Here is a 27,884-nt window from a genome sequence, read left to right as displayed (position 1 = left end):
GCCATCCACTGCTGAGCCAGTTCCGGAACTGAGCCGTGAGGCACGAGCAGCGGAACCGGAAGTGAAGGAATTCCGCTTCCGGAAGGAGATGGCTTGGCCAACACCTGAGAAAGCTGAAAAGCTATGGAAGGAGACTCCAAAAACCGGAAGTATGAGTCATCCTCCTTCCCAGAGCGAAAATCGGCCATCGCGGACGGTGCCGTCGAAGCGGCAGCCGAAGAGACCGAAGCCCCCTCCGCGAAATATCTCGAAGTGACCTCAGCAGCGGCCTCAAGGGCCACTTTGAGTCTCTCCGGATAACCAACACGTGCAGCCTCGCTGGCGACGGACTGCATGTCCGAAACATCCGGCGAAGGACCGAAGTCCACGTTGCTGGTAGAAGGGCGGTGAACACCGTAACCGGAAACCGGAAACCCGTCCACTCCAATACCATCCGAACTCATGCCCTGACTAGGGAAAGAGTAAGAGGACGGCATGCCCGCAGCCGCCGGAACCGGAACCGCAGTCGAAGCAACAACCGAAGACGGAAGCGCTGACTGCCCCGGCCAGGGCTGAGACACCTGCCCAAAGGGCTGGTGATGCCCCCCCGCGACCGCCACCTGAGAGGAAGCGGAAGCGGAAGAAGCAGCAGATCCGGTCTGAGCCGGAAAAGTATCAGACGCGACCGCGAAAAGCGGAAGCGCAGACACTGTGGACGGCGGCCGGAAGGCCGAATGCCCAGAGGGCCACGTCCGGTCAACCCCGGAAACGACCCCAGCGGGTGCGTACATCGGGGGACCTATGCTTCCGGCGAGTGCCGGAAGCGCAGCAGACGGAACCGGCTGGTCGACTCCGGAAACGACCCCAGCGGGTGCGTACGTCGGAGGACCTACGCTTCCGGCGAGTGCCGGAAGCGTCGAAGCCTGAACCAAATGCCGCCATTGCTCATCGACACGATGGTCTTCCGTGAAGCCAAAGTGAGAACGAACAGGGGTTTGCGGGTCGTGAACCCGCCGAAAAGGGCTGCTTCCCAGCAGGGAGCGTCCAGCGGCCTCACGAGGGCCTACGGACCAGCCCAACTTACTTGCGTCGCCAACCACAGCGGTAGAAGGCACAGAAGCAACCGCCTCGGTCAAGGACAGCGTCACAGCCGGAAGCGGAAAGGAAGCCATCGACGGGACAACGGAAGTCGGCGGCTGAGAACGCACCAACTCCTCTCTCACCAGCGTGCGAAGCTCGGGAACCAGCGAAGAAAGCAACGATGAAACCAGCGACGTCGAATCTGCAAGCGGCAGAGAAGACGAGCGAGAAACACAGGTACGCGTAGGTTGATTAGACTGCCCCACAACCGGCTGGTCATTTGGGGCAGAAATAGGGACCGTCATAACAGTATTGTTAGCCGCGTCAGAAACCACAACCAAAATAGGCTTAGGGACAGAAGTGGAAGACTTGGGTTTAATTTTCCCTTTCACATCAGCCTTGCCGCGCTCGCGCTTTTTGTCTCCGTCAGACATGCTGACAACAAAATGGAGACACAAAATTCCAAAATGGCTACCACAAAATACGTGACCAACACGTGGCCGAAAATTTCAAGTAGCAACTGAAAATTACGTTCGATACAAGAAAAGGAACGAGCTCACCAACTACCAGTGCAGCGGGTGAAGAGACGGGTGTGGGTGCCGGTGGGTGTCTAAGCAAACACCAAACAGCGAACTTCCACTAGAGCCAAAAAATTCACGACCTGCTCCCTAGAAAGCTGAAGTGTCGAATGATAGGGGTCACGTGGTCAGTAGCAGTAGTGACGTAGTACGCAGGAGGGGAGGTAACTCCCTGGGTGCGTCGTCATTACCATAGCTACGTTTACACTTTTTTAGTTGGGGTTGCTCCCCTTAGACGGGTAGCCTTTTCAGACCTAGCACTTTAGACTGAGTCAACTGCTACATGTGATTCGGAGTAGGAATATGTAATTTAATCAAAAGTTATAAAGTTATCTTTAATCATTAAAATAAACAGTGTCCCAGTAAATATACAGGAATGCCAACCTATGTGTGCAACTTTGGTTGTGTGAAACTCAGATGCGCTTGTGAAGAAAAGTAGTCTAGAATTTGTGGTTGTAATTTTGTTCCACCGACCGTACTGATTGTATTTTAGACTTAAAAGTGTACAAAATATGGCGAAATTGTATGGGTTCCCTGGCATGTATAACGTGAAAAACAAAAGTCGTGCATCAACAAAGACAGTTAGGGTGTGTGGTTATCAGAGCCAAAGCAGTCCGATTAATCAAAACCTGAAAATTTGGCAAATACATGTACCAAAACGGTCATCTTTTCTTATGCAATCAATACCAAATGATTTTCTAACTGAGCTGAAGGGTTCCCAGGGTTTCATTTACTAGTGCGCCATTGACGCATAACATTTCAAAATGTCCCATTGGAATTCCCTTCAGTGCGTCAAAGGGCGCACTGAGATTACGTAGCACTGCGTCACCCCCGTGCACACTTTTCACGGGAGTAGAGTGTTCGGAAAGACCCAAGCAAAAACAGGCGCCAAGCCGAGCAACTTATGAGTTTGTGAAACACGCTGAGATTGGCTTTTAAAATAATTCATTAGTATTCAACCAATCCTACTAACTGTGCGGGATCGATCTGTGCTTGCGCGTTTACCTCTGCGGAAACTGTCAACACAAGCGATATCGATCGAATCACACTCACAGACCCACGTAAAAAAGCAATGTCCCATCAGAATTTGGTTGAGGGGGACAAATGTCCCATTGTCTTTTTCTTCCAGGTTAAACCCTGGGTTCCAATAACACTGTTTCAAGCTTCCTTATTTTTAAACCACTTCAACAGCATCAAATAGAAACCATAAGAGGCAGAAACAAAAATGCTTTCAGCTGAACATATTTAGCCCACTTACAAATTTCCAGTTTCTTACTACCACTTACTAACAATATATACGCTAAGGAAAGAAAATTCAATTCCTACCAAAATCACTATTTGCACCTACTTAAATGTTCCAAGTACTATTTAAGTATAAGACACCACAAATCATCTTTTTACCATTCTAAAACGGAATGAAGCATAACGCATGCAGGTTAAAAATTATGTCCATGGGAAAAGGTTCAATCATGCATGATAACATAGAGAAAAAGAATCCCTCTTCAAGTTCAAAAGTTCATCTGCAAAAAAAACACAAAAATGTGCACAATAGTTAACCAAATGTTGAAAAAGTTAGCAAAACATTAGGGAAATAGATTAAAGGGAAGGTGATGAAGAGGAGCAGACAACAGAACAGCCGAGCCATCAACTGAAGCTTGAAACCTTTTCAGCCCTACATCTAATAAGACTTTTTATAAGTTAGTAAAACATGGGGGGAATTCCTTGAACTTGAAGGTAATCAACAGGTGCAAGAATCACCTTTAGCTTTGGCATCCTCTGAAGCATCAGCAGTAGCTACTTTCTCTGACTTGTCTTCCTTGCTCTTCTCGGTATCCTCATCCATCTTTTCCTCTGTGGATCCTCCTTTCTTGTCTTTCCCTTTGTCCTCTGTAGATCCTTTATTATCTTTCTCTTTGTCCTCTTCCATCTTTTCCTCTGTAGAACCTTCTTTCTTGTCTTTCTCTTTGTCCTCATTTTTCTCTGCGGATCCTCCTTTATCATTCTCTTTGTCCTCTTTCATCTTTTTCTCTGTGGATCCTCCTTTCTTGTCTTGCTCTTTGTCCTCTTCCATCTTTTTCTCTGTGTATCCTCCTTTCTTGTCTTGCTCTTTGTCCTCTTCCATCTTTTTCTCCTCCTTGCCTGCTTCTTTCTCTACTTTTTCTGGAACTTCTCCGTCTTTCTTGCTCTTCTCAGAGCTCTCTTCTTTCTTTGCAGCCTCTTCCATCTTCTCTCCTTTGGCCCCATCTTTCTGGTCCTCTTCCATCTTTTCCTCTGTGGGTCCTCCTTTCTTGTCTTTCTCTTTTTCCTCCTTGCCTGCTTCTTTCTCTACCTTTTCTGGAACTTCACCGTCTTTCCTGCTCTTCCCAGCGCTCTCTTTCTCATTTTTCTCTTCTTTCTTTGCAGCCTCTTCGATCTTCTCTCCTTTGGCCCTGTCTTTCTGGTCCTCTTCCATCTTTTCTTCTGTGGATCCTCCTTTCTCTTTGTCCTCTTCCATCTTTTTCTCATCCTTGCCTGCTTGTTTCTCTACATTTTCTGGGGCTTCTTCATCTTTCTTGCTCTTCTCAGCGCTGTCTTTCTTGTTTTTCTCTTCTTTCTTAGCAGCCTCTTCGATTTTCTCTCCTTTGGCCCCTACTTTCTGGTTTTTGTTATCGGCTTTCTTTTCAGCCAAGACTTCGACCACCTGCTTCATCCGATCTTGTTCTTGCAGCACAGAAGAGGACTTGGTGCCTTTTTCTGCTTCCCCTGTCTCTGCGTCTTTTGCTTTTTTGTCAGCCGCTTCAATGCTCTTGCTTTCCTTCTCGACCTTGTTCTCATCATTTTCATCTGTTTCCATGGCGTCAGCATCACTTTTCTTATCTGCTGATGTTTTTTTTCCTTCTTTCTGTTCTTTTTCTTGCTTTGCACGCTCTTCTTCCGACATGGCTTCATACACCTCTGCCCTAAGCTTGTCCCGTTCTTCCTCTACAGGTGGCATAAAAAGCAAACATAGGAAAGCAGTGAAGAAGAGCAACAAGGCATATTTTCCCATGCTAGTAATTAAGCAGCAGTAGTTATGATTACCACACATAATAACACTAATTCCGGCAGCAGCAAAGGAAACTACACACTCAATGCACAATGGTAAAGCAAACTTCTTTACTGAAACTCTACAGATGATCAACATTAATGGCACACACTTTTTTTTGCAATGCAACCACAAGACCAAAAGCAAACAGTCCAATTCTGGCATTACCCGTAAATATAAATCACCGACTCTAGACCTCGTAACAAGGAAATGGGAACAGAGCTCAATAGAGTAAACGCCTACGCTACTGAAAGCGCTACTATCATACCTCCAATCTTGTCTACCGGTTCAAACTGCTCTTTGTTGTTGGGTTCAGCGTCGTCTTCAGCATCCACATCAACTGCAAATGTAAAACAAAGACTTGCTGTGAGATATGCTCCTCAAGCAGTGCTTTTGGGACAAACTAATTTAGAAATAGCATTGCCACATCGCCCAGCGTCAACTGAGGACACAGTGAAAAAGGCACTTTTTTTCACTTTGAGTGAAAAATAATTGGCGTAATTGATGTTTGTGAGTCACAAATTATGTATCAAATGAAAAAGGAATGAATAAAGAAATGATTCAAAAACAAAGTTTACTGCATGAAATTAATAAAAGATGTGTTTTGGAATATTTTGAGTGTGAAAGTGCGTGTTCGTCTTCACTGCCTCTCGCGGCCATTTTCGCGTCACTCTTAGCAGACGACCAGTTCATTTCAAACTGCTCGGAATACCGTAATTTTCATTGGAGGGCTGTGATATTTTGCAACAAATCAGAGAAAGCTTTACATCTTTCCCATACAAAAAACCGCGACCCACCGGAAGCTACATCTCCGTCAGCATGACGGTGAATATTACTCGTGAGTTTCACTAAAATTTGGTCTGAAAACTTCCATCGGCATACACGGTTCAAATGCAGTTTATAAAACATTAACTTCTGTTTCAATTAAGCCAAAAATCAAAAGAATCGAGCGAGAAATGGACTTATTCCCAACGATTATGCTGCGCAAAACTGGACCCGAAAAATGTGAAACTCGGCCGATCAAAAGCCTGAAGAGGTTGCGATCTCGGCTCGCTCAGAGCAAAGTGATTTCGAACTAAAATGACCATATCTCGCGAACTACTGCACCGATTTAAATAAAACAAATTGCTATGTGCTCAGAATTTTGATCTCTTTAAAATGGTGTGTTTCTTGTCATTCAACCATTAATTTCAAAATTTCATGTCATTGCCACAGCAATCAGGCTATGTCCCATCTATTTAGCTACTAGCTTTGTCCTCAAATGACGCCCAAAATTTCTCAACTAAAATGACCATATCTCGAGAACTACTGCACCGATTTAAATAAAACAAATTGCTATGTGCTCAGAATTTTGATCTCTTTAAAGGTGGTCGTCTACATTTTTGCTTTTTTTCCAATAATCTTATGGTTAGATTTCGCTAAAAAGTTGCCTGCCAAACGGTTGTGTGACGTGTCTAGTGTGTTGGCGAAGTGTCTTGTGCTTGTCACTTCTCGCTTTCAGCCCTCACCGCTGGCTAGCACCGTCTGTCCTTTTTAGGACAATGCGAAAAGAGAGCAGAATGCGTCAGTCTCTCCTGCCAGTACAATAACCTCTCCACAACAAGCCCTATGTAGTGCCTCCATCGCGGCGACAGGCGTAAACTGGGTACCGCAAGGCCCCAGGCTAGACTACAAGGACTCGGAGGTTGGCCCCTAGACGTGCGGCATGCGGGCCCACCGGTGTGTGGAAACGCCCAGGTGCCCACGAACCAACCTCCAGCTATGGGTCAAATAGCCGGGCAGGATAGGCTCGTCAACCCTGGCAGGCAGCTATCCTAAGAGAAGACCACTCTGAATTCAAAACGAGGGTAGAGGAGGCTCATCATCCATGGAAGGAAACTCGTCTAGGAGAAGGAAAACTCCGAAATGAAACCCACGGAGTCCCTCGAAGACGGAACGGCACTGGCCTATTTTAGGCGGGGAGCAGACCGGGTGCCTACGCTATCCTCGACAAATGGTTGTGTCATCAACGAATCAACGTGATGGTGTCGTCTTCATGGATCGCTAAAAAGTTATGTCAGATGATGAATGAACCATGGGGAAACAAGAAGGGCAAAGCCCATACGACTCACATGCTTTACACATTTTTCCTACCAAAATACATGTGACCTTGACCCAAGGTCAAGGTCATCCAAGGTCATGCAACACAAAGCTGTTAATTCAAGACATAGGAAGTACAATGGTGCTTATTGGCTCTTTCTACCATGAGATATGGTCACTTTTAGTGGTTCACTACCTTATTTTGGTCACATTTCATAAGGGTCAAAGTGACCTTGACCTTGATCATATGTGACCAAATGTGTCTCATGATGAAAGCATAACATGTGCCCCACATAATTTTTAAGTTTGAAACAGTTATCTTCCATAGTTCAGGGTCAAGGTCACTTCAAAATATGTATACAATCCAACTTTGAAGAGCTCCTGTGACCTTGACCTTGAAGCAAGGTAAACCAAACTGGTATCAAACGATGGGGCTTACTTTGCCCTATATATCATATATAGGTGAGGTATTGAATCTCAAAAACTTCAGAGAAAATGGGAAAAATGTGAAAAATAGCTGTTTTTTAGGCAACATTTATGGCCCCTGCGACCTTGACCTTGAAGCAAGGTCAAGATGCTATGTATGTTTTTTGGGGCCTTGTCATCATACACCATCTTGCCAAATTTGGTACTGATAGACTGAATAGTGTCCAAGAAATATCCAACGTTAAAGTTTTCCGGACGGACGGACGGACGGACGACTCGGGTGAGTACATAGACTCACTTTTGCTTCGCATGCGAGTCAAAAAGTTATAGAAAAAAAAATATATGTAAAAAAAGATTTTATTTTTGGGTAGCGTGACTCACGCTTCCAATATTTTGTTTTCTGTTTGCTGAGAACATGTGCCTAAAAATACTGACCAATCAAATTCATGTCACTATGCTTATAGCCACGCCCAAACAAGTGCAGCAACAGTTTGACACTGGAGCGCTGTCCATGCTTTTTTTTAAACGCACGAAATGCACGGGATTTGAGAGGAGTTTTGCGCTTGGCATTTTCCAAATAAGGATATCCTACTATGAGTACTACGCTGGAATACTACAATGAATTTTCAAACGACTACACTGGCTTCGTCTTTCCTGATCGAAAGGGGGTGTATTGTTGATATTTGTAGATAATAGACTCTGCATTTTAATGGTCAAATGGCGATTTCGGTATAAAAATGTAGACAAGGACCTTTAAAATGGTGTGTTTGTCATTCAACCATTAATTTCAAAATTTCATGTGTCATTGCTATAAAAGAGAACCTACTGACAAAATAATTAAACACTGGTTGCAAAATTATCGGTACATATTGCATTCTTCAGGCTTTATACGTATTTCTTTTTAGTCATAATTGCTGTTTATCATAGATCTTGCTTTCTGTAACCCATGCAAAGCACTCAAGTCAGTATGACCCCCGATTATGCTGTAAGTACAACAAATACATTCTGAATGTAAAATACTAAAATCTCACAAGGTAGTGGGTAAATCTCTTCCTCAGTTCCTCTTCCTATTAATTGTTTAGTTTTCAAAGACCTGCACTAAGATGACATCACACGGCCTGTACATCTTGACAATCTTTGTTGACCAATAATTTCAACAAAAATCACCTCCGTCAAGGGCGTTTCCCAAGACACCTTGCTCCATCCTGGCAAGTTCAAGGAGGGCGCTGCCATACTGGAAATACGCATCAGCACATTCCTTTGCCATCTCGCCATACGCACCAGACCTGAAGAATGTAGATTATGGTGTATAATGTGTTATGAACAGTAGAGTGCAGTTCCAACCCTAAGCAACAAAAGCAACTTCCGACATTTTAGAAACGCTGCAGGCATAAGGTCTTCCATTTTGCCGGCGCACCTCCTCCCTCAAATTACACTTTACAGTAAGCCGTTCAGTATTTTTTTTCTCTCATTGCACATGTGGCTTTTTTGCTCACCAGAACTTGTGCAAGTTGTGTCCCCTTGATTTCAGAGAAGGGTAGTTTCCCTTCTTGAGCCTGCAGTCTTTCTTTTTTGTCGAGTTAAAAGGTAACAATGTTCTAGGGTCACTATGAAAGAAAGTTTGGCTGGGGAACCTAATACTTTTTTTTTTTTAATTGACAGTGAAACAAGATTAATTTAGGAAGGACTCACAAAAGCTGGCAAGCATCCTGGAACTGCTGGACAGCGGTGGGGATTTCCTGACAGACCATGTTTCGCTTTCCTTGAGCTAGCAGGTTTGTTGCCTTCAACCGGGCATCCATCCTGAAAAAAACAAGATGGTTAACACTAACAGTAGCAATGACACATTACATTTTGAAATTAATGGTTGAATGACAAGAAACGCACTGTTTTAAAGAGATCAAAATTCTGAGCACATAGCAATTTGTTTTATTTAAATCGGTGCAGTAGTTCTCGAGATAAGGTCATTTTAGTTGAGAAATTTTGGGCGTCATTTGAGGACAAAGCTAGTACTAGTAGCTAATTACATGATTGCTGTGGCAATGACATGAAATTTTGAAATTAATGGTTGAATGACAAGAAACACACCATTTTAAAGAGATTAACATTCTGAGCACATAGCAATTTGTTTTATTTAAATCGGTGCAGTAGTTCTCGAGATATGGTCATTTTAGTTCGAAATCACTTTGCTTTGAGCGAGCCGAGATCGCAACCTCTTCAGGCTTTTGATCGGCCGAGTTTCGCATTTTTCGGGTCCCGTTTTGCGCAGCATAATCGTTGGGAATAAGTCATTTCTCGCTCGATTCTTTTGATTTGGCTTAAATGAAACAGAAGTTAATGTTTTATAAACTGCATGATGGAAGTTTTCAGACCAAATTTTAGTTTAACTCACACGAGTAATATTCACCGTCATGCTGACGGAGATGTAGCTTCAGGTGGTTCGCGGTTTTTTGTATGGGAAAGATGTAAGGCTTTCTCTGATTGGTTGCAAAATATCACAGCCCTCCAATGAAAATTACGGTATTCCGAGCAGTTTGAAATGAACTGGTCGTCTGCTAAGAGTGATGCAAAAATGGCCGTGAGAGGCAGTGAAGATGAACACGCACTTTCACACTCAAAATATTCCAAAACACATCTTTTATTAATTTCATGCAGTAAACTTTGTTTTTTGAATCATTTCTTTATTCATTCCTTATTTATTTGATACATAATATGTGACTCACAAACATCAATTATGCCAATTATTTTTCACTCAAAGTGAAAAAAAGTGCCTTTTCACAGTGTCCTCAGTTGACGCTGGGCGATGTGGCAATGCTACAAACAGTTACATTCTAAACAGCATAACCCACTTTATAACATAAACACACTTTTCATAACAAACATTGACAACAATGGAAGTTGCGAGCATCAATTCACTCAATAGCCTCACAATAAGATTAAGAACATAACTTCTTGACAATAATCCTGATAAATGTGACGTTAAAGTCGCCTCTTCTCAGACTGGAAATAAAACTCCTGCCTAGCCTACAATGACAGCAAGCTACCTGGCCTTTTGTTCTGCTGGCTAAGACCAAGGGCCTGCAGGAGTTGGTCACTGACAATGTTCAGACTCATGGTTAGTAACTGAGTGCAAATAATCTACCTTGTGCTGCAACAGCACGTGCAACTAATACAGTGAACTAAAATCCTTAGCACAAATCATGAAACAGAGTTTAAAGCTGTGGTCTATTTATGACTTTACGGGGCTACGAGTTTGAAAAATAGTGATACAATCATGTACAGAATTCTGTACAGCAAACACTACCCGAAACCCCACCTATACGGCGTGTATGACCTTGAGAGCTTCAGTCAACGCTTGAATTTTGCAGGGATAACATCCGGTTTGCTCTCTCAAAACTGATCATATTTTATCTTCAAGAGAGATCAAGGGGAAAAAATAAACGCCCTGGCGAAGATTCGAACTCTCGACCTCGAGACTTCGTGTCTCATGTCCTAACCACTAGGCTACTGCGCCTATTGAGAAAAAGAAGAAAAAACATTGATATGAATGCAGGTTATGTTATTCTTGAAGCAGCATGATTTATACCTCTATCCGCCCATTGTTCAGAAGTGAAAACATGTATAACTATTTCTTAGATGTATGTTTTCAACTGCACAGAGCTTTGGAGAGATTCAATTACTGTTCTTGTCATTTTTCTTGCATGTTGTAAATAGAGATATCGCAGCTATTTGCGAGAATGTCGTGTAGCATGACGGTGTAAACATGTACTGCGATTCCGTGAAACATGTTTGCGGCGCGAATAAAGGCAAATTCTAATGGCAATTTTTACGTTTTTGCAACGCATGAATGGTAATTCAAGCGTAGAATGATATAAAATTATCAATTTGTTATCTTTGACAACACTGGTGAAGTGGCCTAGCGGTTAAGACATCGGCCCCGACATTTCGAGGCCCCGAGTTCGAATCCCTGCCAAGTCGTTTATTTTTTCTGCTCGATCCTTCGTGACAAATATGCTCAGCTCTGAGAGAGCAAACAGGATGTTACCACTGCAAAATCCAAGCGTTGACTGAAGCTCTCAAGGTCATACACGCCGTATAGGTGGGGTTTCGGGTAGTGTTTGCTGTACAGAATTCTGTACATGATTGTATCACTATTTTTCAACCTCGTAGCCCCGGAAAGTCATAAATAGACCACAGCTTTAAGCCTAAATGTGTGAATGCGAAAACACTAGAAGTTAATCTTTCTCAGTTTCTGCTTCATGATTCTTCGTTGGAGCTTATTCCATTATGGTAAAGTAAGGCTGTCCTCAGCTCCGTTTTCCTCACATTTGATTTATCCGTTCTATCCCTTCAAAAAAATATTCCACATGCATGAATACGAACTGTCTGTAAAATATTGTGACAAGGGGGAAATAAGATTCATGACAAAACAAAGAAGTTCTTCAGCAATTCATGAAAGAGTCGGATAAAGTACTGTCTCATACTTGTCTTTGGTCGGAGACCCTGAGGTGGAAGGACCTTCGCTGACTTCGGAAGACATGGCGACAGTGAAGTAGGCGGCTGGACTGACCGAAATTCTGTTGTGAGTGACACGCACCGACTGTGGTGCAGACGAGAGTTCGCGCCCTGAGTTGAGCTCTGATATAGTCTCTAATAAATGTAATGTTAACTACTACTTTAAACATACCTAAAAATACCAATAAAGAGTCCTTAAACTAATCATTCCAGATCTTTTAACTTTTCAATGGGTGGCAATGTTAACCCTTTGCTGAGTTTTTCAGCAATACCTGACAGGTGCTACTTTATTTTGATTTGAGATTATTAGAGATTTGGTACGCACAATAAAGTGACGTCACGTTCCTTTCCATCGGAGCGGCCATAGTTGTACCTCGTGGGAGACAAGAATCTCTCAAGTCAGCTCATAAACCAGTGAGTATATTTGGGAAATCGACACATTTGATCACATAGTAGTGTTGCGGTGTAACAATCGCTGCGTATGGTCGACAAAATTTGTGGCAACAGCGTTTATTTATTTTGATCTTTGCTGCCTATCCACACACAATGACCCATGCTTTCCGACATGCCTTCCGACACGCTTGGCCTCTGTCATGACGATACATGCACGGCATGACTACCAATACCATGCGCCGAAAGTATTTCGATGCAGCCCCTCCTGTTTATTTTTACTAAGTTTGGCATTGATTTTTTTCTCCTAACCTTATTTGGTGTGCCAGATCTGATTTGACGTTCATTTTTGCGACCAAAGCAGACGATCCTGCAGTTCCCTTCGGCTCTCATAAGTCAGGTTACACTTACACTACAGTAAAACTACCAGTACCACATTAATAGTCATGAGGAAAAGAAGTGGATGTTGTTCCCACAGGTAGAGCTCAGCCTTAGCTTTGGTTCACTCACCTATCAACATGCTCCTTCTCAGCCTCTGGTGTTTGTGCTGTCGGCTGAGTGAAGATTTTCAACTTTTACCCTTCCAACCCTGCGCAAGTTATACTTAGCCTATATCTCCCATTTGACACAGGCCTACTGCACCACTTAATTAGTCCATGCTCATCTCCTCTTGGTCATTTTGATTCAGCTTCATTTATTTGAAATTGAAAACAGGCCAAAAACAAAGATAGTAAACAAAAATGAAGTTCACAGTTTGGTCTTGGCAGTCGATGCCTCTGGTGGGTTAATTATGACTCATGTGAGACGCAAGTTGATTACAACCAGCACAGAACAGCGATACTAGCATGTATGTTTGTTAGTGTTACTGAACCATAACAGTGACAGACATGGTTAAAATTGCTGATAAACCTTGACATAGAGCAGGTCAGTCAAACACATGTGATCAGTCAATGCTGATCCTAATTTAATAGGTACAAATTATGTTTTCTTCATGGTATGGCGGGGGATGTTTCAAGTTTTAGATTGAAGAGTCATTAAATTGATTTGATATTTTATATTCACACGTGGCATTGGCAACAGCTACAGACTTGGATGGCATTGTGGATGAATAAGAGATTTGCTGTTTTTATTTACAGGTTTCATGTGAAGATCTGAGGGTTTAGTGAAGGATCAGGGTGAAAAGTTTAATATTCACAAGTTCTTTTTATTTTTTATTCCAGAACCAAGATGAATCCAGAAAAATTAAAACAGTTGCAAGCCAAAGCCGACCAAGTTAGGATTGGCGGAAAGGTAAGTAAAGGTTATTTTTGCTCGGTAGCTGCACATCTGATTCTGTGCGTGTACCATTGTAAACCATAGTATTGTTGTTATATTCTTTGTTCATTGGGGTTAAAGGCACAGTAAGCCTCCCGTAAACCATCACAGAGCTCCCCGAGCGTCTAAATACAGTACAAGCATACTTCCATGGTTGCCACTCCTCCGGCTGGGAGCCGGAATTCCGGCTTTTGAAAAAATCTGAAGCCGGAAATTCCGGTTTTTCAATTTACGAAAAAAAAAAAGAAAAAAAAAAGTTTTTTTTTTTTTTCTTTTTTTTTCGTAAATTGAAAAACCGAGATTTTTTCCTGGGTTGGAAAATCTGTACAAATGCAATGGTACTGTGTTGGTGGTACAGGTAGGCCTTTTTGCTCCAATCCAGACTGACTCGAGGATAGATTTTTTTCTCTCACTCTTCAGAAGATGAAATGTGTGTGTGAATGGACATTTGCAAACACGAATGACATATTTCATCTTTTGAAAGTTATTTTTTAAGTGAGGTGGAAAAAAGTTTAGGTTGTCAATGCAAGAATATTTTTGTTGTAGTCATTTATCAGTATTAAAGTTTGCACTCACTCAGAAACGAGATGACTGCTGGTGAGGGACTGTACACAAAAAATAAAGATGAAACACAAAAGAATAGAAGATTTCATCCACAAAAAAGAGGGTTCTTCATACTCTTACATAGCAAAACACCACAGGCACATGTGTCGCAAGTAACAGATAGTCCTCAGATTTAATGCTATTTTGTCAGCTTTTGACTTTTAATTTGATCTCTTCTGTAAAGTAAACTGTTGCTTTGAGAATTAGCAGATTTGTTTCTGTTTTCTATGATTATCTCACAGGAGAGGCCACATAATGCTTTTGAATTCATCAGAATCCTTCAGCGTACAGGGGGCTTCGCCCCCCGTACCCCCCAAGCGGGGCGTTGCCCCTGCACCTCACCAGGGGCCGGAGGCCCCTGGACCCCAGACTTTCAGGCTTTTCAAAATTTGAAAGTGGCAACCATGTACTTCCATTTGAACGCTCACCGAACGGGAACATCCTGGCTGCTTTCTGTCGAGCGTGAGACATTTTCCAAGAATTTATTTTCGTGGACTTGGCCCTGAAGAACAATGGCGCCTCGTTTTTGCGCTAGACCTAACTTTTAAAATCTAAATAATAAATTGACAGCTTGTTACACAAACATTCTTTAATCATAAAAGAATTCGTTTTTCATCAAGACAAGATCAGAACAATTCAAAGTTGTGAAAGTTTAAAAAAAGAAAAGCCCGGAAGCAGGGTCACGCAATCAATCAATCAATCAATCAATGACGCTTATATCGCGCATATTCCGTGGGTACAGTTCTAGGCGCTCTGCAGTGATGCCGTGTGAGATGAAATTTTATACGGCCAGTAGATTGCAGCCATTTCGGCGCATATTTACCTTTCACAGCCTATTATTCCAAGTCACACGGGTATAGGTAGACAATTATTAACTGTGCCTAATCAATTTTGCCAGGAAAGACCCTTTTGTCAATCGTGGGATCTTTAACGTGCACACCCAATGTAGTGTACACGGGGGGAGGGTTCGGACACCGAAGAGAGTCTGCACACCAAGTTGACTCTGAAATAAATTTCCGCCGAACCTGGGATCGAACTCACGCTGACAGCGGCCAACTGAATACAAATCCAGCGCGCTACCAACTGAACTATATCCCACGCAAGGGTCGTAGCAGACGACGGCCCGGTTTATCAGTGCAAATCGCCGTTCCTCTCAACAGTCAAAAGCCATCGCTAGAGTTCTTGTGAACCACAGCCGTTGTTTCGTGCATAAAAAACGTGCTATTGTAGATAAGCTCACGTCGAGTCGCATTCAAATGACTAACTATGACGACTGCATTGTGAAAAGGGGGAAAACTGGATCACACGGGTTCACGATGGCTCAGGGGTAAGATAAACCACGCAAAAATAAATTCTTTGAAAATTGTTCGCTCTTTACGGAGGGCACCAAGGATGTTCTCAATTGGTGAGTGTTTAAATGAAAGGGTGTTTGTACTGTGTGTAAAAGCCTGACCGTATCTGTGATGGTTTACGGGAGGCTTACTCTGCCTTTAAGTTGGTGGGTTTGTTTTTGATAGCAGAGGTGCATTGCTTATCTCCACCATTCTCCTTCTAAGATTGATTTGATGCCATGCTTTTCCGTGTAAGTTATTAGTATTGTCAAGTTAACAAGTATTCCAGGTGTATCTAGTCTAACCCTAAGGATTAGATTGAGTATCTTTCCAGATTTTCACTGACACTGCTATTTATGTTACAGGGTTCTGCCAGAAGAAAGAAGAAGGTCATCCACAGAACAGCCACGACGGACGACAAAAAGTTGCAAAGCTCGTTAAAGAAGCTGTCCGTCAACTCCATCCCAGGCATTGAAGAGGTTGGACTTTATTAACAAGTCGTAAATGTATAATGGCTGAGTGTGGAAGATGTATTGGGTTAAATTGTTACCACATTTTGAAGGCGAAAGAAAGTCCAGTAGGTGTGGTTTGTATGGTGATTGATTTTAGCTTCTCTTTTTCAACAGCTTATGATTATGAATGTTCACATTTGTTCAGGTATCGAAGGTTTTAATTTTATCATTTGAAAGCATGTTAAGTGCAGCTGGGAAGCTTTCCCTTTCCTTGGGGATATGTTAAGTTCAAGTGTGACTGCAGCACCAGTCAGTTGAAATTCTGTGGTAAGTTTTCTAGCTGAAACGAATAACCGCTGCTGGGATTTCATTGTTGGATTATTTTTGACAACACTTGACGTTTTCTTTCACTGTCTGTTTAGGTCAACATGATCAAGGAGGATGGCCATGTAATCCATTTCAACAACCCCAAAGTCCAAGCCTCTTTGGCTGCCAACACATTTGCCATCACTGGTCATGCCGAAATGAAACGTAAGTTGATGGTGTGGAAGATAGTGTTTTTGATCCTGATATCTGACATCAAATAAAAAGGCTTGATGTGTTTAATTTCTTCTGTAATTCAGCTTTTTACATTTAGTTAAGTTTTGACTAAATGTTCTAACAGAGAGGGGGAATCGAGACAAGGGTCCTGGTTTATGTGTGTGTGTGTGCGTGTGTGTGTGTAGAGCGATTCAGAGTAAACTACTGGACCGATCTTTATGAAATTTTACATGAGAGTTCCTGGGCATGATATCCCCAGACTTTTTTTCTCATTTTTTCGATAAATGTCTTTATGACGTCATATCCGGCTTTTTGTAAAAGTTGAGGCGGCACTGTCACACCCTCAATTTTCAATCAAATTGATTGAAATTTTGGCCAAGCAATCTTCGACGAAGGCCGAACTTCGATATTGCATTTCAGCATGGAGGCTTACAAATTAATTAATGACTTTGGTCATTAAAAATCTGAAAATTGTAATTAAAATTATTGACTCACATGCGAAGCAAAAGTGAGTCTATGTACTCACCCGAGTCGTCCGTCCGTCTGTCCCCCCGTCCGGCCGGCCGTCCGGAAAACTTTAACGTTGGATATTTCTTGGACACTATTCAGTCTATCAGTACCAAATTTGGCAAGATGGTGTATGATGACAAGGCCCCAAAAAACATACATAGCATCTTGACCTTGCTTCAAGGTCAAGGTCGCTGGGGCCATAAATGTTGTCTAAAAAACAGCTATTTTTCCCATTTTCTCTGAAGTTTTTGAGATTCAATACCTCACCTATATATGATATATAGGGCAAAATAAGCCCCATCTTTTGATACCAGTTTGGTTTACCTTGCGTCAAGGTCACAGGAGCTCTTCAAAGTTGGGTTGTATACATATTTTGAAGTGACCTTGACCCTGAACTATGGAAGATAACTGTTTCAAACTTAAAAATTATGTGGGGCACATGTTATGCTTTCATCATGAGACACATTTGGTCACATATGGTCAAGGTCACTTGGTCAAGGTCAAGCATGTGAGTCGTATGGGCTTTGCCCTTCTTGTTTTTTTTATAAAACAATCCAAATTTCTTTTATTTCATTCTTCATCGTGTTCTGATTCTAAAAACATATAAATATGTTATATTCGGATTAAAAACAAGCTCTGAAAATTAAAAATATAAAAATTATGATTAAAATAAATTTCCGAAATCGTTTTAAAAACAATTTCATCTTATTCCTTGCCGGTTCCTGATTCCAAAAACATTTAGATATGATATGTTTGGATTAAAAACACGCTCAGAAAGTTAAAACGAAGAGAGGTACAGTAAAGCGTGCTATGCAGCACAGCGCAACTGCTACCGCGCTGAACAGGGTCGTCAGTTTCACTGCCTTTTTTTGCACAAGCGGCAGACTACAGTCATTGTGAAAAAATGCAGTGCGTTCAGTTTCATTCTGGGAGTTCCACAGCTTGACTAAATGTAGTAATTTCGTCTTATGCGACTTGTTGTTTTTTGTTATCGATTGTGTTATATGGTTAATAAGTTATACTAACACTTTTTATTTTATCTTCTACAGAAATAGCTGAGATGCTCCCAGGTATCCTGAACCAGTTGGGTACAGAGAGTTTGAGCAGTCTCAGGAAACTAGCATCGACTGTTGCAAATGGTAAGTATGGAAACCGAGAGAGTTTTCAAACTTTTTTTGTCACATTTCTGCTTGTTCATCCAATGCTTCTTATCTTCTAAGGCCCCCCCCCAAAAAAGTTGTATGTTTCTGGTATCATGGCTAATAAAAATAGGGTAGGTAGGTTGGGATTTTAGTTTTTTGAGTCACTTGAGAAAAAGTGACTCTATGTAATCGGTCAGTGTTAGTCTGTCCGGCCGGCCGTAGACACCACCTTAACGTTGGACTTTTCTCGGAAACTATCAAAGCGATCCGGCTCATATTTTGTTTAGTCGTGACCTCCAATGACCTCTACACTTTAACGATGGTTTCGTTGACCTTTGACCTTTTTCAAGGTCACAGGTCAGCGTCAAAGGAAAAATTAGACATTTTATATCTTTGACAAAGTTCATCGGATGTGATTGAAACTTTGTAGGATTATTCTTTACATCAAAGTATTTACATCTGTAGCCCTTTACGAACGTTATCAGAAAAACAAGGGAGATAACTAGCCTTTTCTGTTCGGCAACACACAACTTAACGTTGGGCTTTTCTCGGAAACTATAAAAGTGACCGGGCTCAAATTTTATGTGAACGTGACTCCCAGTGACCTCTACACTTTGACGTCTGCTTTGGTGACCTTTGACCTTTTTCAAGGTCACAGGTATGTCTTGAAGGAAAAAAATTGAAATATCATATCTCTGAAACTATTCATCGGATTTGATTCAAACTTTATAGGATTATTCTTTACATCAAATTATTTACATCTGTATTGTGTTGTGAATAGCAATTTCTTCCTGTCCATCTGATGCCTCATATAATATTCAGAACTGCGAAAGTGACTCGATCGAGCGTTTGCTCTTCTTGTTTGGTCAGGGTAGAAAATAACTCCAGTGACGCAAAGAGACTGGACTTACTATACAAAGAGAAAGACAACACATTACAAAACAAATGAGACAAAAGGGATGCGAGGTTATCCCCCTTGTGCCGTCTGTTACTTTCGTTTTGACGCTTTTTTTGTGCTTTTTTATTTCAAATGCAATATAAAAAAAAAGTCTAGTATCGGCGGGAAAAAAATAGGACACTTTTGCCTGAGATGTCGGAAGGCTGATTGTGCATATTTCTCGGTTACTAGTATTGTATGTTCTGATTTTTTATGTTCCTGGTTTCTGTGTTACTCAGTGTTTGCTTTTGGTAAAAAAAATATTGTTTTTGTTGTATTTGAATGCTGGTGCGTCTGTTTGGTATTTCACTGTTTCTTGACAGTGTCATGGGTGAAACTAGCCCGTCAATTGACTGAAATCCATCAATCTGAAAATAAGTCTGACGCAAATTCCGTCAATCCGCATTTTTGAAGAAAAAAAAATTGAGAAAAAAAAACGCAACTACTTGCGGAACGCGTTTTTGAACTGCTATAGTGAACCGGTTGCAGTTTGCCCAGAAACGGAAGCGCTTTTGCCTGTGCTCGCGATAAACCCCGTAGGTGAGGTTTCTTTGCTTTCAGATTCGCTCTGCATCACGATAAAAAAAAAAAGTTCTCTCGCGTTTTGGCAGGCATTACGAAGTGGTGACACGATTTCTGCGACAAAGATGCCGGTTTTGACGGAAAACGCACAGACAGATCTTATTGATGCTGGTCTAGCCAACAAATGGCGATGGGACTGGTTGGAGTTCATGAAACTAAAACTGTGTGTGATAAGTTTGGTGCTTGAAACTCAAGTGCTTTTCCTTGAGAACTTTGCACTGCAGTGGAACCCCTCTCTAGCGACCTTGAAAATGTTGACAAAAATCGGTCCTTATGAAGGGGGGTCCTTACAGAGGGAGGGGGCGGGGTCAGGGGGCCACAAAGAAAGTCACCTCAGATTTTCTTAAAAAAAACACCAGAAGTTTGAGTTGCTGATGATCGTTTCCTCAAGCAAACTGCTTCGATTTCATGTTAGACATTGTCGATGGTGTCCACCAGTTCTGGTGCATGTACTACCCTCAGATCTCAGTACCCTGGCCAAGTTTCTTCTCAAGACATCAAAGAGACCGCGCCATAGGTTAAACTCCCCATAGGTTAAACTCGGTCACTGACCCGGTGTTTCCTCTCTCAGATATGAAAGGGGAACCACCTCTCGTAGCTAAAACTGGGTCAATGACCCCTGGGAAGAAGGTCAGTGTCTCTATACAAGACCACCCAGCTATCACAATGGACCTGCCTTTGATCTCGATGATTGGTTTGTGCTGTTTACTCAGCCCACCCAACCATCACACCTCTCAGCGGTTTAGTGCCTTTGCTTACGCGAGACGGTTATAACTGGTTATAACCGGTTTGTCAGTGATGCGTTACGCTGACTGAGAGTCTTGGCTTTGTCTGACAAAGTCGTTACACAAGCTGTTAGGTCGGTCCTTAGACGTTAGAGCGGGGTGGTCGCTACACTGGTGGCAACTATATAAGGAAACATCGGTTAAAAAAAAAAAGGTTGTTGTGGCGGGGTAGTCGTTCGAGAGGGGGGGTCCTTGTGAGGGGTTCCACTGTACTCGTTTTCAGTTTTAACGCTTCAACAGAGTTAATCGGTGCTGACCAACCGAACAAACGCGCGTAAGCCGTAGAGTGTTTTCGGAAGTGGCTTCAGAATCTTGATACACCGTGACATTTGTGTGCCATCTGCTCCAAAGTGAGAGATTATAATATAGTATTATCGGGAAGAATATGCACGCGCAAGAAGCAAACACCACAAAAAAGCTGTACCGACTTCGTGATAAAGTCTAAGTTTACGTCGACCATTTCATTCTTTCTTTCATTGGGCCGTGCGCCGTATCTTTGGATCTTCGGTTCAACTTCAATGCGTATCTTTGGTGTAGTTTTCAGGTTAGTCATCAAATAAACACGACATTAACTTCAGGTGTTCATGTTGTATATGATATATGGCTGCTGTTTTTCATGTGTTATCAGTTTTGTCATTTTCTGTTGTTTGTCTTTGAGCGTGTATCGTTATGTGTTATAAGCGCATGATCGTGTGACTTGTTTGGTGAAATTGTTGTTTTTGGACAAGGGCATTGTTTTTGTGGCTCATCGACTTGATAGGATCTGCTGTTACTTATTACTCATTTCTCTGCTTGCTTCAGCACAGTCTATCTTGACCTTTCTGACACTCTTTTAAGCAGAATAAGTTGGAATGGACCTCTAGTACTACTCGTGTGAATGGACTAAAAATAAAAATCCAAGATTTTGTTTTTTTAAGGCTGATCACATCTCTTAAGTTTTTGACAGGCATTAAGTGTCACTTTTTTTTTATAGCCCAGGAGAGGCCATAAAATCACCTATAAAACGTCAAAATTTGTTTTCAGCTGGGGGGCTTTGCCCCCCTGGACCCCCACCTCGGAATTTTCAATCAATTTATTTTTTTTAGGTTTCACCCATGCAGTGTTCTGTTGCTTATTATTTTAAAGCACAAACACACACTGTATTCACTGAAGCTATAACGGTCTGGTGCTTGCTCAGTTGTTTGGTTTTGATTTATTGCTGATTTTTAAAGTTAATCAATCTGTTTTTGTAGCTGCTGGTGATTCCTCTAAGCAGAGTGCAGGAGATATCGATGATGACGATGAGGTTCCTGGTGAGTCCTCTTATCTTTCAGTCTTTGTTCTTTTGGCTTCACATTGTTTCATACTCAGAAGAGGCTTCTGCCACATGTCTGCATACTGTCAAACTAGTGCCAGTATAAAACTATTGAAGCAGGAAAGTACCTCTACTTCTGGTGCATTTTAGAGGAGACCCCCTGAGGTAACCATTGGAGTATAAATTGTGTACAAAAAAAGTTATTGGTGTTAAAATGGTACCTGCAATGAATGGACACCCTTGAGAACAGTGTCCCTACTTTACAGACAGCATTTCATGAGAGGGGTATTCTGCCAAATTAATAGACCAAGGGGCATCAGAAAGTGTCCTATGTTGAGATGTACTTAGTTCCAGCGCAATCTTGTTTGGCACATGCCAAGCTGGGGAACGTATGCATTCACGCCTAAAAGTGTCACTTGTACACATGAGACAAAAGGCAAAGTTAAACATGTACTGCTCAGGTTCGATGGATCAAAAGTAACCCCTGTCTTTTTGTGCTGTGTTTCAGAATTGGTGGGTAACTTTGACGAGGCATCAAAAGGAGAAGGAGTGTGATATCGAGAGAGTGCAGGGGGCAGCGACATTTCAGCCTTCCATGCTTTAAACGTCCAGCTGATGCGGAAACACCACCCGCGGCGCTGCATCATCCACACACAATCCATAACTCTGCTTGCGATCAACACTCTCCTTGTAAATTGCAACTGTACATTCTTACTGCCAATAATACAAATGTCGTTGAATGCCCCTTTTTTATTGTGTCACGTTTGTCATTCAGTTTTGGATTTGCTTTGGAATTTTCCATGTGTGTATTGCACCACCATCATCAGGGGCAGTACGTTGATCCAACTCGGTTGGAGATCGAGACGTGGCTCCTATTCAAGTGCAATTTTGCATCAGAATAAATATCCATTCTTAATACACAGTGCTGGCTTTTTCATTTTGGTGAAGGATGTTTCAAGTACACAAGTTGGAGTAGTATAGTTTCGCTCTTGGCTGAAGTAAAACAATGCAGCCATAGCTAAACACATTTTCCACATTTTCTTGGCAAAGTAGGCTGTAAGTTTGAAGGAGGAGTTTTATTTTAGGCTAGTGTTCTGTTACAGTCAAACCTGTCTTGTGGACCACCTTGATAACGACCACCTTTCCATTACGACTAGCAAAAAAAGATTCGCAACAAGTTTTATTCCGTATATAATGGACCTTTTAATAATGGCCACTTGTCAATTAAGACCCTTTTTGGGCGGTCGTTATAGACAGGTTTGACTGTAATGAGCACTACCAGAGTTTTCATCATCACCACGACTGCACAAAAAGCTGGGTTTACACTGCATTCTGTGTGGCACATATTGCACAACTGATGCACATTATTTTCACCAGTTTGTCTCCAGTCTGTTTGACTTTAAAGCTGAAACCCTTGCTGCCTTGGCAGGAAGGGGATTGGCTACATTCTCTGAATTGGCATGTTGTCTGATCTGACTTTGTGGAGGCTTACAAGTAATTTCAATGATCTCATTTGCCTGCAAAGTTGAAAGCTATGTTTCAAGGAGTAAAATCAAATGAGCCACTTGACTGGTCGGTGACATGATGGCAAATGTAAATCTTGAGGTGGGAGGGGGAAGGCATGGTGTAAGACACGCACATCGGGGACAAGATTCGGGATAGTCAGATAATAAAATGATAACTGGAAATTTTTAAGTGCCTTGCCTATGGCTCTAGGCCCTTTACAAAAGAACATAAATATATACAAAAAAATAGAACAATTAAAAAATACAACCTACATAAAACAAATTAATCATAGACACATCACCACATGTACTGTTCACACAAAAATCATATATATGCAATACACACTATATATATACAAATTCCTCTCGCTGTCGAAGAACCTGTTATTCTATGAAGCGATAACATGCAACACAGTTTGCTGGTAATCCTTGGTCGCGCACATAGTACGAAAAGCATAATGGATGAATTCACATGCACACATTTAAGACTTGACAAAGCAAGTGCTACATGCTGACGATGACAGACTTGAAACAGCAGACAATCCTCACAGATGCAGTGAACATGTTCTTTATTACACACATGTAGACTGTCCTTGTAAAAATAAGGAGTACAACCAGTTCTCCACAAGCACAACGCATGCATGGCAAAGAAACTTCAGTTGGTGCAATTCAGTAAGTATGTGTTTTACAAATGCACACAATACTTTCACCAGTGATATGTACATTTGAGTGCTTCAAAATAAAAGACAATGAGAGTTTCAGTTATGTGGAACTAGTCCCCTGAAGATGACATTTTGTTCATTTCAATGCTGCATACCTCTCAACTGAATTGCAGTTGTCTAAGTGTTTACTTCCCTTTGACAAACTTATAAGAAGTTCTACAAAATGTTATCCTCATTTATAGGAATCATGTTAAAACTGCACTGTCTAAGATAATATTGTGGCTGCTCGGTCCTGGAAAACTTTGCTTGTTTATATCAAGTAACAAATCTACTGCAACACTGAAGAAGTCAAAATGAAAAAAATAATAGCACTATGCAAAGTTTGCATGTTATTGATATTCACATACATATCTTGGAGGTTCCTGAACAAAATCCTTGCAACTAACATACATACACAATCACAACAGCAAATAATATGCTGTTCAACGAAATTATATCCCACATAGGTTTGCAAGTAAAAAGCAGGTCTTTTGAGACGCATACAGGAAAATGGGCCTCTTCATCCATTTTCTGCCACAGTGTAAAATAAAAAAGATGGTAAGTGCAGTGGAATACCCTGTGAAGACTCCAACCTCTCTCCCCCATTTTAAGACCTTACTTTTCCAGATCTTGTGTTCATAACCTCAGTTTATTGACCTCCGTTTTAAGACTTTAAGGGGGATTCCACTGTATACAAGATACGTCTCTTTCAATAGATGTTCAAAAATAACTGTCGGGTTTGTATAGATTGTGAAAAAGTTGTTCCTCTTGTTAGCACCACATATGAAAGCGATAAAAAAACGAACTTTTTCATTTGAGACCAAGTCCTCTCTCCGTCAGCTCCTGTTGAAGGTCTGAGGAATATCAAGAAAGGACATGGGATTTTATGAATTGTGCATTATAGTACACTGAAAATCTCGTTCCATTACTCCAACCATCTTTTGATAATACAGTCTTTCGAAGAAGGTTCATCGTTCTGCTCCTTCTGAGGAGTAAAGATCTTCTGATTCAAACTTGAGGTCTTCCATATAGTCATAGATTTTCTGCACATTCTCTTGGATCCTGCAAACATAAAAATCAAAATTAAATCTTAAAAGAAAATGGTTCATACATTCATCAAACCAAAGAAGTTTCCTTTACAAACGGCAACATTCTAGAAATAAGTACCTGTTAAAATATTAATCCTGATTACTCACTTCTGTTGGAGTTCACCAACTTGGGCTTTCTGGCAAGCATCATCTGGGTTGTCAGTGGCTCCTTGACGGCTCAGCTGGAGTTGTACTGTCTGAAAAAATTTTCAGGAACAATTAGCTGTTACATCAGCAAGGCGGTGTTGTATCACTCTCACATGTATTAATTGAGGGTATAGCTGCTTATGTAAAGCAGTGAATAATATTAACAACATATGCCTGTCAAATCTGTGCAACAACTTCAGTCCTTAGGTAATCAATGTAAACATACTGCTCATCAAGAACAAAGAATGAGACAGAGAGCAATATAGATTGCATGGCAGCTTTTCTGCTAGGCTTTTGGCCAAGAGAGCAAACAAATGGTACCTAAAAGCAAAGCACACATAAACAGGATTCTTAAATGGTTCTTTTTCCACAACAATCAACACACAGCCAACTATCCATCTACTAGATGAATTCCAGAAATAACTTTTTTACTTTTATTTTTTTAATTAGATATCATTTTAACAGCAGCAACAACATAAGCAGTCACATCAGCAGCCGAAGCAGCAGCAGTATAGCAATGACAACAAAAACAACAACAACATGATGCTAATTCATATAGCTGCAATTTTGATCTATCACGTTTGTTGTTGTTGGTGGTGGTATTGCTGCTGCTGTTGTTGTTGCCGTTGCTGTTATATTATTGTTGCTGCTGATGTTGTTTATTGTAACACGACAACACATTGTTATCAATCTTATTTGTTGTTATTGTTCGTTGTTTTTTTGTGTGTTTTTTTTCTTTCTTCTTTGTAGATTAAAAAAAAAATATATATAACAATCTGAAATTACTTCGAAATAAATATATCAATTTATTTATCTTATAACTTTCAATTTCAGCTTTTTATTTTTTTAATTTTTTTTTAACAATAATAATAATAGTAATACCAAAAATAATAATAGTATATAGCTATTCTGATGGACACGCGGGGGAATTCGGGGGCTGTGATTGGATGGTCTCTCACATCCCTTTTCCGATCAACATTTGAAGCATAATGCTACGGAAGTCGGCCATTTTTGCCAATATCCAAAAGCATATTGGCAATAACAAAGACGCATGGTTCCGGTTTCTTCCACGTGTATAAAGTACACGCATACCTCGCCAGGTTTGTTTCTGTGACTAGTCGACAGACGATGCCATTTGCTTTGTGTGTAATTTTGTTGTTGCTTACTGTACATGACATACATTACGTGTAAAATCCAGTTCTTTAACAGGCAACAAACCTTGCACATTTCCAGAAGCTGCAATCTGAAGCGACCTATCTCTGATTCTAGCAGACGATCTCTCCAATGTTTAACACAAAATCACCAAACTCTCCTGTCACATAGAACGTCCATTGTATAGTGCAATGTTGAAATGAAGTTACCGGTCTGAAACATTTAGTCGTTTCTTCTGAGACAATCCTTGTTCTCTTATCATCTACAGATTTACCGCAGTCTTCACCACGCGAATTCCCAACAGAAGTCAGACTTTCGAACATACAATCTACGTAGGCAAGCATATTGACGTAATGCTAAACATCCGGTTATTTCGAGTTTTCTCCGTAATACATGTCCGTGAGTTTTTCAATGTTCGGTTATTTCCGTGGCTTCATGCGGAAAGGGAACCGTCATCTGCAATCAACGACATGGATCATTCTGGTACTTGTTGCTGCCAAAAACATGATTTAAACACAGAATTTAATGTCAGAATAGCTCTGCCCTCCTCTGACAAAACACAGTAAGTCCAAAAATCACGTTTCGAGAAAAACGCGGTTTTCTGTTCTTAGCTTTATATTTAAAACAAAAGCATTCTCGCTGGACATTTTAGTACAATAAAGCGTGGGGATGATTTCTGAATTTATAACTTTAGTCTATTTCAAAAATAGTGGTAAGATTAAAGATTTATGAGCCAATTAGTGGACTTACTGTGTTCTGCCAAGTTTTTCCTTGAACTCGGGCTTGTTAAAAACAACGGCAGAACACAGTAAGGGACGTTACTGTCTTCTGCTAGAGTTTTCGTTGAACTCGAGTTTGTTAAAAACAACGGCAGAACACAGAAAGGGAAGTTGCTGTGTTCTGCCGATGTTTTCTCGTTTCTGCTTGTCACAAGTTAAGATAGTGACCGATCACAGCAACTTACAGTAACTGTTCTTGCTTAGTTCTACTTTATTATTTGTATGCGAGACATTCATTTCTGACCGAATGACTAAATAACTCTGTGTCTCTCTCTGTGTCTCCCTCTCTCTCTCTCTCTCTGTCCCTCTCTGTGTCTCTCTCTGTGTCTCTCTATGTGTGTGTCTCTCTCTCTCTGCGTCTCTCTCTGTGTGTGTGTCTCTCTGTCTCTCTCTCTGTGTCTCTCTCTCTCTCTCTCTCTGTGTCTCTCTGTCTCTCTCTCTGTGTGTCTCTCTCTCTGTCTCTCTCTCTCTGTGTGTGTCTCTCTCTCTGTCTCTCTCTCTCTGTGTCTCTCTCTCTCTCTGTCTCTCTCTCTCTGTGTCTCTCTCTCTCTCTCTGTCTCTCTCTCTGTCTCTCTCTCTCTTTCTCTGTGTCTCTCTCTCTTTCTGTGTCTCTCTCTCTGTTTCTCTCTCTGTGTGTCTCTCTCTCCCTGTGTGTCTCTCTCTCTCTCTCTGTCTGTCTCTGTCTCTCTCTCTGTGTCTCTCTCTGTGTGTCTCTCTCTGTGTCTCTCTCTCTGTGTCTCTCTCTCTGTGTCTCTCTCTGTCTCTCTCTCTCTCTCTGTCTCTCTCTCTGTGTCTCTCTCTCTGTGTCTCTCTCTGTGTCTCTCTCTCTGTGTCTCTCTCTCTATGTCTCTCTCTCTGTCTCTCTCTCTCTGTCTCTCTCTCTCTCTCTCTCTGTCTCTCTCTCTGTCTCT

General features: G+C 41.5%; 3 protein-coding genes across 4 annotated transcripts in view; 1 reads left to right on the top strand and 2 right to left on the bottom strand.

Annotated features, from left to right (window-relative positions):
- The window catches only part of LOC138967007 (histone-binding protein N1/N2-like), a 28,447-nt gene extending 16,579 nt beyond the window's left edge, over window positions 1-11,868 (bottom strand). Inside the window, exons 1-5 of one of the 2 annotated variants that reach the window (XM_070339447.1) lie at window positions 11,691-11,868; window positions 8,899-9,009; window positions 8,374-8,492; window positions 4,970-5,041; window positions 3,396-4,598 (exon numbers count right to left, since the gene is read on the bottom strand). In XM_070339447.1, the coding sequence (XP_070195548.1) occupies window positions 3,396-4,598; window positions 4,970-5,041; window positions 8,374-8,492; window positions 8,899-9,009; window positions 11,691-11,746 (1,561 nt within the window). In that variant the 5' untranslated portion in view covers window positions 11,747-11,868. The remainder of the gene's footprint in view (window positions 1-3,395; window positions 4,599-4,969; window positions 5,042-8,373; window positions 8,493-8,898; window positions 9,010-11,690) is intronic. The other variant, XM_070339448.1, reaches the window with a different exon arrangement.
- A 161-nt stretch (window positions 11,869-12,029) lies between these two features.
- On the top strand, window positions 12,030-22,517 carry LOC138967011 (transcription factor BTF3 homolog 4-like). Its single transcript, XM_070339452.1, has 7 exons — window positions 12,030-12,135; window positions 13,332-13,401; window positions 15,725-15,838; window positions 16,234-16,342; window positions 17,911-18,000; window positions 21,540-21,599; window positions 22,110-22,517. Exons 2-7 carry the CDS (start codon window positions 13,339-13,341, stop codon window positions 22,154-22,156), a joined length of 483 nt encoding a protein of 160 aa, XP_070195553.1. The 5' UTR covers window positions 12,030-12,135; window positions 13,332-13,338; the 3' UTR covers window positions 22,157-22,517.
- Window positions 22,290-27,884, bottom strand: part of LOC138967009 (required for excision 1-B domain-containing protein-like) — a 14,546-nt gene continuing 8,951 nt past the window's right edge. The window contains exons 4-5 of the mRNA XM_070339450.1: window positions 25,004-25,092; window positions 22,290-24,869 (exon numbers count right to left, since the gene is read on the bottom strand). Coding sequence (XP_070195551.1) covers window positions 24,776-24,869; window positions 25,004-25,092 — 183 coding nt within the window. The 3' untranslated portion in view covers window positions 22,290-24,775. The remainder of the gene's footprint in view (window positions 24,870-25,003; window positions 25,093-27,884) is intronic.

The sequence above is a fragment of the Littorina saxatilis genome, linkage group LG5 (genome assembly GCF_037325665.1).
Source record: "Littorina saxatilis isolate snail1 linkage group LG5, US_GU_Lsax_2.0, whole genome shotgun sequence".
Lineage (NCBI taxonomy): Eukaryota > Metazoa > Mollusca > Gastropoda > Littorinimorpha > Littorinidae > Littorina > Littorina saxatilis.
Note: the sequence above shows the minus strand (reverse complement) of the source record. Positions and strands in the feature narration are given on the sequence as shown.